This window comes from Castanea sativa, chromosome 1, assembly GCF_040712315.1.
Source record: "Castanea sativa cultivar Marrone di Chiusa Pesio chromosome 1, ASM4071231v1".
Taxonomy (NCBI): domain Eukaryota; kingdom Viridiplantae; phylum Streptophyta; class Magnoliopsida; order Fagales; family Fagaceae; genus Castanea; species Castanea sativa.
In genome coordinates, this window is record NC_134013.1 from 628,293 (window position 1) to 637,173 (window position 8,881).

Genomic DNA, 8,881 nt, shown 5'->3' on the forward strand with positions numbered 1-8,881 from the left:
TATATATATGTATTGTTGTTGAATGCAAATGTGTTCCATTATATAAAACTTATAAAAATATAAAATATTTTTAAAAATACATGCACTATTTAACTTACAAATATCATGTGGGTTTACGACTAATTTTTGAATAAAGGGTTGTTACACTTTTTACATTTAAAGAGAAAATGAAGTAATAATTTTATGCTAGTGAAATCACGTCTTAGTACTATCATTGCACAAAAAGTGGTTGACTGTTGACACCCTGGCTTATGGGTCTCAACTCTCATATCCTATGCATATTTTGATTTAATATATTTTCACCATCAATAACAAGGCTACAGTTGTTCAGAGTACAGGCCTACAACCACAATCATTTTACCATTATTTGCTCACATGTCATTCACGTGATGCAATTAGCGTTGTAATTAGTTTTGCATGCATGTCATAAATTAATTAGTTGTAACTAAAATTAGTTAGTTAGATTTCATTATGTTAGGCTTGTTAGTTGGTTTGTTGATAGGCTCCGTATCTGTATTTATAAAGAGAGCAGCACATGTAATTATTTAGATCTTTTTTCATTAAAGATTGTGAATTTCACTCTCAAAATTCCTTTTCATCTTCCTAATTCATTTCCATGGTTGAAGCTTCAACAACTTCTGATTCTATTACCACTCCTACAATTACAAACAGTTCTTGTTAGCCAATTACTCATTGTAAAAAACTATCAAACCTGGTCTCGCTTAATGATCAAGGCTCTCACAGCCAAGACTAAAATTGGTTTTGTCAATGGCACAATATACCTATGAATACGGTCCAAATTTCAGTCGTTTGATAAGATGCAACACAATGGTGCTCTTGTGGATTCTCAATTCTACTTCTAAAGACGTAGTTTTCGGTGTGAATATTTACACATAGACAGCTTGAGATGTTCGGTTGGGGGGCTTTGTTTAGATATCACTTATTTTGCTGAAACTGAAAACTTTTTACTGAAAGTACAGTAGATAAATGTAAAAGTTAGTTGAAATAGTATAGTAGGACCCATGAATAGTACCAAAAAGTGCAGTGAGGTCCATAAATAGTAGCAAAAATAAACTGAATAGTAAAATAATTTTAATTTTTCATTCTTATCCAAACGCATGCTGGATCTTCAAGAGAGGTTTGCACAAAGGAATGCACCTTGAATCTTTCAAATTTAGAAGGCAATCTCATTTCTTGCTCAAAATTAGTCCATTTTGAGTGCTTACTTTACTAGGCTTAAAAAACTTTGGGATGAGTTATCTAATTACGAGGCTTGGTTTGATTATCGTATTCAAGAATACATTATGCATTCTTTAGTATTGTTTTCAAAGCAATTTGGACCACTTTTTAGTTGGAATTACTTCCAAACTATCAAGATAACTACAATTAACCTTTGTTGATATATTGAGATCATCATTGGAGCCGAGAACTAAAGATTATTAACTAGTACAAAATGAGGTGTTTACAGATGATTCTTTTTACTCAACCTACATTCTCAGATTCAATATTAAGTGTGCCATTTTCAAACAACTACATCTCATTCATTTCAAATCCAAATTGTATCAAATCTATGTCCATTTTAAAATTTTGGATGTCTACTTACCAATGAAACAATTTTCACATAGAAATTCATTATAGTGGGAAACATAAGGAAAAAGATCATCAAATTCTCATATTTAAGCATATTAAAAGTTAGTTGTTTTTGAGCAACTTTTGGCCCAAACTCAAACCTACATAGTATTGTAGAAGCCATTATAAACCTTTAAAGTTCAAATAAGACTGATATCACATACGTGGAGAATACAAGTGTGTATAATTTACTAAATGTCTAGATGCAAAATATCAATCATAAGATATGTTACACAATGCAATTGATATGATGCTTGACTATCGAGCCTCTAACACGGTAATAGTAATTTCATTGACTGAGGATGGCTGGTTCTTGCTTAACGAAGGTGATTTTTTTCCTACAAAGAAACCTACCTCTTTGGGTTCAGGTAATGGAGCCTCACTGTGCAACAGCATAACCACAGATGACATATTTGGCCGATCGTCATGATGTTGCAAACATAAGAAACTAATATGGAGGCAACGTTTAATCTTCGATTGGATGCCAGAGTCCTCTAAGCAAGTATCAATCAGTTCTAAAGGCCTACCTTCTTTCCATAATTTCCATGCCTAAAATATTTACAAATTCTCAATCATTATTTGTATCACTATATGTAAGATAGAGGATGAAATTTGTTGAGAACTCACATGTTCAACAAGGTTTAGATTATGATCTGGATGGGACCAGCCTCGATTTTTCTTTCCACTTATTATCTCCAACAACGATATTCCAAAACTAAAAACATCAGATTTTACTGAAAATATACCATTAATTGCATATTCAGGTGCCATATAGCCACTGCAAAAACATCATTAAGCATTAAAATATTTGATTAAAAAAATGTCAACAATAAAACATGTTGAGAATACGTACTATGTTCCAACCACTCGTCTTGTGTTTCCTTCAGTCTGATCTCCACCAACACTTCTAGCCATACCGAAGTCAGAAATTTTTGGAATCATCTTATTATCAAGTAAAACATTGCTTGCTTTGAGGTCTCTATGTATAATCCTCAGTCTAGAATCTTCGTGAAGATAGAGAAGCCCTCGCGCAATCCCATGGATAATGTTAAAGCGCATAGACCAACCCAAAACTTTAGCTCTTGTTTGATCTGAAAAGTTTATCATTTATGTTAATACTAAGTTCAACATGAATAATGAAACAAGAAATTGGTATTTCTTCAAATAACAATGAAAACTTTCATGGAGTTTGGTAAAAATTATTTGTTTTAGAGAAGTTCAAACCAAAAATGAAGGAATCCAAGCTTCCATTGGGCATATATTCATAGATTAGGATTTTCTCATCTCCTTCAATGCAATAGCCCAAAAGCCTAACAAGATTTCGATGCTGCAATTTGGCGATTAGTATAACTTCATTTTTAAACTCTTTCAATCCTTGCCCAGAACTCCGTGAAAGTCTTTTCACAGCAATTTCTTTTCCATCCACTAGTGTACCCTGAAATTTCAAATATGCAAGTAGTTTCTTTTATTGACGTTGAGTATGGTAAGAATTGCTTTTTTGTGATCTTTATAAAAGCATGCTGCAAAGTTACCTTATATACAAGTCCAAAGCCACCTTCACCAAGCTTGCTATTACTTGAAAAGTTGTCAGTGGCAGTGGCTAGGGTAGCTAGGGTGAAGAATGTGACCTCCATGTCTTCACTTTGGCCTTCAACGTTCTGGTCTATTATCACATTATTCTCCAATTTCTCTGCTAAGATCATGATGGGCTTCACATTATACATAAGAAATAAGAATAGGGGATTGTTAAATTTGGTTTAGACCCACTATTTAATTACACAACAGAATTATTATTTGATTTCAAATCTTCTAAATTTGGTGATCCAAAATATCAATATCAATAATCAAAATACAATAAGTGACCAAGATATAAAGCAAAATAAAATAAAATAAAACTATAAACGCATAAGACAAGTAGGTTGTGTTTGACATTGGCTTAAAAAATCTTTTATTTATTTATTATTATTTGACTTATTTTTGCTACCATTTAGCTTATTTTTGATATTATTTATGGGTCCGATTGTATTGTTTGATACTATTCATGAGTTTTACTGTACTATTTCAACTACTTTTTAACTTTATTTACAATACTTTTAAAAAAAAGTTTTCAATTTCAGTTAAATAAGTTATTTTCAAACAGACTTGTAATATGATTCTGAAGTGCAAAAACCTATGGAGAACTCTCTAAAGGAAAAAGGACTTTTTTTTTTTTTTTTTTGGTTGAGAATTAGGACTATATGTGTAAACTACTCCCACAAAGGCAATCAACTAGAAAAGGATGTGTTTTACAGTCTTGAAAAAAAAAAAAAAATTGCACGTGGCTTTAATTTCCCAATAGATAACTTCTGCGACTCACAATAGCTTTAAAACTTTGAGCTTCTTCCTATATGGATTCCTTCGATTCCTTCATGAATGGCAGGTCTGTGTAAATTAACTAGAACCTTTGGTGCACTCCAATTAAGGTACCTCCTTGAATATTTGATCTACAGTCAACTCACTAGAAGAAATGCTATGTGGTTTTGAACTTTGGATCACAAAATTTTATAAAACTACTAGGATTCTCTCAAGAAAGCTCATGGATGAAAGGCATGGTTTTTTCACGACAAGTGTTGTGCTAGTTTCTACCTTTCCAACTTTACAGGAAATCTTGCATAAGATAGTATAAATTGGTGCTTACATATACGGTTGTTATTCTAATCAAAACAAAGATTTAGATTTTTTTTGTGATTCTCGTTCAATGGGCCATTTCAGCCCATCTTTTTTTTTTTTTTTTTTTTTTTTGAGCAAATTTCAGCCCATCTATATTTAGCAGCTTAAGTCAACCTATTGGTCCCCCCGCTTAAGGCTACAACATATTTTAACGTTACCATTATTTTGCAAATTTTATTCCTTAACATTATTTTTCTTAAGATCAAATGGCTAAACTCACAACTTTTCTTGTTCAACATCTTATTAGCTGCTTTGTACGTTTCTAGAAGTTTAATTAAACAATCTTGAAATATCTTTTCCAAAGTGGGTCGGAGAAAGAAATATTACCTCTGAAGTTTGACCTTTTGCTAATGCAGTAGAGAATCAAGAGCACCCCAAAAACGACCGCAATTGAAACCACAACTATCACTATAAGCTTCGTCTTATGCTTGTCTTTCTCCTCTTTTTGATTGACTTTGCAGAAGAAAAGCAAAAATATTTTAGTAATGCAATAAAATAGATGGAAACAACAAAGATTATAGCTTCAATGGCATGTAAAAATATATATTAAAGAGCAATAAAGACCGTAGGCCTATTACCTTGCTCAGAAGCAGGCATTCGAATATATATATCCTGCATAGAAGGATACTGCCCACTAGCTGCAGCCTGTCTTATATCAATTAGATCCCCAAACCACATGGCGCAGCCACTTCCTCCATTTTTAATATCTGAGTTTGCATAAGCCGTACAGGAACAGTTGTTCAAACATCTGACTCTGCATTCGTTAAGATTCATACTGCCGTTCACCCAAGAATACGTGGTATCTGGCATTTTGAGCCCAACAAATTTAGCAAACCCAATTTTATCTTTATCCTCGCAGCTCAATTGGGTAATGCGTACACATCCCTTAGACCACTCATCTGGGTTCCATGTATCTGGTGACTTATGCTTGAATCCTTCTACACATTGACAGATAGGTAACTTACCAATGATACAATTTCCATAAGGACCACATAAGTTATAGGTGTCACATTTGTCTTTTGGTGAAGAAATGTATGTGGTCCATTTTTTATCTGCTTCGACCCATATGCAGCGCTCATATGAGGACGTATTTTCGTTCAAAACAGCTCTTGAGATTACAGATTTTTTAATCAGGTGGAATATCAAGTATACCTCATCGCTGTTGATGACAAAATCGTAGGTGTAAACCTGATTGTCGTCCAAGCCTGGTACACCACTGAAACCAAGGCCATTCCATGGTCCGGTTCGTAAGAACTTCTTGGTGCCTTTCTTTAAGACTATTTCAGGGCGATTATGAAGTTCAACCCCCCAACTCAGTTCTCCAGGAGACGGGTCATCTGGACTCTTCCATGCAGATAAGCGCCGTTCCAGACCAATCTTTAAGTCCCATCCAAGCTTCATTCCTGGTAGCCAAGTATCAGAAGGATAGTCAAAGCTTTGCCACAAATATTTTTCTGGGTTTTCTTCCTTCTCTTCTCTTAACACTAGATTTCCTGAATCTAAAAGCTGGACTATTGGATTCCAGGCCTTTTTTGTTGAGTTTGCCGACCAAGCAACTGTTGTATTCTGGCTGAGAAGAACAAGACTACCTGAACTGTTTACCATCAACATGCCAGACGAGTCGTTTATTGGATTGAGCCGGTTTGCAACCCAAACAACCGTTCTACCTGGGATATTGTTGTACCATATTCCCAAGTAACGGTTACCGGAATTACCAGGACTAAAGAACCCCAGGGCAAAGCTTCCATCTCTAGAGACCAGAGTCATGCCCTCTGTGAGGGATTCGGATTTTGCGATGCCGTCAGCAGCATCCGACAGTACAAAGAAGAAAAGAAGCAAACTTGAACTCAACAACAACAACACAAAAGCAAAGATGTCCATTACTTCCTGTTGTTAGAGCTCTTAGCCAACCTTTTAAAGTTAGGCCTATTATAATGAGCAAAGACTAGATCACGGAAGGCCATGCGTTGACTGAGTCTAGGGGCGGCAAACCCAAACCTACCGACTCTAATTAAACCTAAATCCACCCGATTATTAGTTAAATTAAAGGGTCATCAACCCGATTAGACATAGTGATAATTGAATTTTAACTAAAAACTTTGGCGCCTATTTAACCCCAAAAAAAAAAAAAAAAAAACCAAATTCACCCAGCTCTTCCCACCCAAAAAAAAAAAAAAACCCATATGATCGTGCTCACCCTCGTCCTCATGATCGTCGACTTGACCGTGAGAGTGAGTCGACGAGCTCGGATTGGAGCTGAACGAAATCGACTCGGCTTCCAGAGGAGCAGTGTGACTCAGCAGAATATTCCGAAACTCGTCCTCCAGCCGAGCCATGGCGATCCGAATTGTCGAGTTCAAACCGCTTTCATCGCTGTTGCTGCTTTCGTTGTTGATGGTGGTGGAAGATAGCGACCGTTGGATTTCATCGACGGCTAGTAAGTAACGATCAGCTTCGTTCCGATCAGAATCGAAGATCATTTTCTCTCTGGCTTCCTCCGATGCGGTTGAGTTCCACCGCAGGATTATCCCCTCCGCTTCATCCAACGGCGTTCGTTTATCCTCCGGTGGCTCCATTAACCAAAAGAAAAAAAAAATCTAGGAGAAGGTTTTTGATTTTTGGTTATGGTGGTGGGGAAGATACTTAATGAGAGAGAGCGTTAGGATTAGGATAGGGAAAATTGAGGGTGTGGGTGTGGGTGTGGGTGTGGGGGGGTGTGGGTGTGACTGACTGACTGACTGACTTTGTGCGTGTGTTTTTGTCTTGGAGTGTGGATTTTTTAGTGGTATAGAATTTCTTAACAAAATAATGCACCTGCCAAAAAAAGAAAAGAAAATTAAGGTCCGCTTAGATAAAACATATTTTTGAAAAGTGAAAATATCATAATAAAATAAATTTTAAATGTTTGAATAGTATTGTGAGACTCATTTTTAATAAAAAATTGTTAAAAAAGTTCGCGTACTACGCACTTTGTCCCTTAAGTTGCAGAAACGAAAAAAAGAAAAGAAAAGAGAAAACGCAAGTTCAAAAAACGCAGCCACAATAATCTCTATCCAAACACATTCTTAGCGTGCTTGTACTTGGTCATATTTTTGAGTTTTTGAGGTAATTTGGTAATTTTATAAGTTTCGAGAGTATTTTGGTCAATTTTTGAATTTCGGGAGTATTTTGGTAATTTTTAGATTTTAGAGTATTTTGGTTATTTTTAAGTTCGAGGGTATTTTAGTCAATTTTTAAGTTTCGGAGGTATTTTGGTAATTTTTAGGCTTCGAGGGTATTATGGTCATTTTCTGTGTTTTGGGGGTATTTTAATAATTTTTAGGCTTCGGGGTATTTTGGTCATTTTTTGGGTTTCGGGGGTATGTTGATAATTTTTAGGTTTTCGGGGTATTTTGGTAATTTTTAGATTTGGGGAGTATTTTGGTCATTTTTTAAAATTTTAGAGTACTTTAGTGTCATTTTGGTAACTTTGATAATTGGGTGGGTTGGGGTTTACTTATAATAATTGGGTTGAGTTGGGTTGAGTTAAAAGCAATTAGTTAAATGGGTTTCAATGAGCAAATGAGTTTTATATACCCAACCTAATTATGTCCACCCAAACCCACCCATTTGCCACCTTAGTTGACTCAGATACGTGGTTGTTCTTTTGAGTAATGGTCCATTAAACAATAACTGGCTTGTTAGAAAACTCCAAATTTTTTCGTGAAGCAAAAATTTCTTGTATTTATTACTCGCAGTCGTAGATGTCGCCTTTTTGGAAAGGTGAGTACTAGGATTTGAAATTAAGGAGAACTATAGTTTTATCTCAAAAAAAGGAGAATTATAGTACTAGTTGCGCTTATTTTCACCACAATACCATATTTGGGAATTCCAGGCTTCCAGCATTGTAATTTTACATTACAAATACAATGTAAACGAAGAATTTTTCCTGTAGTAAAAACATATCCCCTCCTCTCATTATTCATTGATAATAGAGTCCACTAATTAAAAATTTAATTAGTAAATCCCATATTACGTGAGAGAAGTGAAAACATCATAGTCGCACTCCCAAAATAATCCTAAAAATAATATAGTAGTATTAAGTTAAATATTTTGATTGAAAGAAATAAATAAAGAAAAATGTTTCATAACATTTTCACAATAAATCTTAAGTGTCAAGCAATTACTAGCTCCATCGCATCAGAATAAATCCTAGAATATGGCAGGTAGTTTAGATCCAGTCGAGAAGCATTCCTTTTGGCCCATATGCTCCAAGAAATATACGCAAATCTTTTAGCCAAGTTCCCATTCTTGACGTTGAGAATTCCCATAAAGAGGTCTAGAAAATTTGCAAAGTGGACCAAAAGTTGCTATTGGCAATAATCAATCTCCCACCATGTTTCTTTGACTGCTTGGCGTTCCCAAAGAGCATGAATGGTGTCTTCTACCCCATTGTGGCAGCAATCACAAGTTGCAGTTCTCGTTACTTGTCGCCGAAACAGGTTTTTCTTTGTTGGAAGTGACTCGTTGCTTGCCCTCCACAGAAAGTGTTTTATTTTGCTTG

At 35.2% G+C, this 8,881-nt stretch overlaps 1 protein-coding gene across 3 annotated transcripts; it reads right to left on the reverse strand.

Annotated features, from left to right (window-relative positions):
- Positions 1 to 1,649: 1,649 nt before the first annotated feature.
- Positions 1,650 to 7,031, reverse strand: LOC142635190 (G-type lectin S-receptor-like serine/threonine-protein kinase At4g27290). 3 transcript variants are annotated; one of them, XM_075809406.1, is made up of 7 exons: positions 4,917 to 7,030; positions 4,666 to 4,791; positions 3,162 to 3,322; positions 2,854 to 3,064; positions 2,483 to 2,720; positions 2,257 to 2,407; positions 1,650 to 2,178 (listed from the first exon to the last, which is right to left on the reverse strand). In XM_075809406.1, the coding sequence occupies exons 1-7, from the start codon at positions 6,217 to 6,219 to the stop codon at positions 1,888 to 1,890; spliced, it is 2,481 nt and encodes an 826-aa protein (XP_075665521.1). In that variant the 5' UTR covers positions 6,220 to 7,030; the 3' UTR covers positions 1,650 to 1,887. The 3 variants fall into 3 exon arrangements, with proteins under 3 accessions (XP_075665521.1, XP_075665560.1, XP_075665599.1); XM_075809445.1 differs by having other exon boundaries at positions 3,162 to 3,319; positions 4,917 to 7,029; XM_075809484.1 differs by lacking the exons at positions 2,854 to 3,064; positions 3,162 to 3,322 and having other exon boundaries at positions 4,917 to 7,031.
- Positions 7,032 to 8,881: the final 1,850 nt, after the last annotated feature.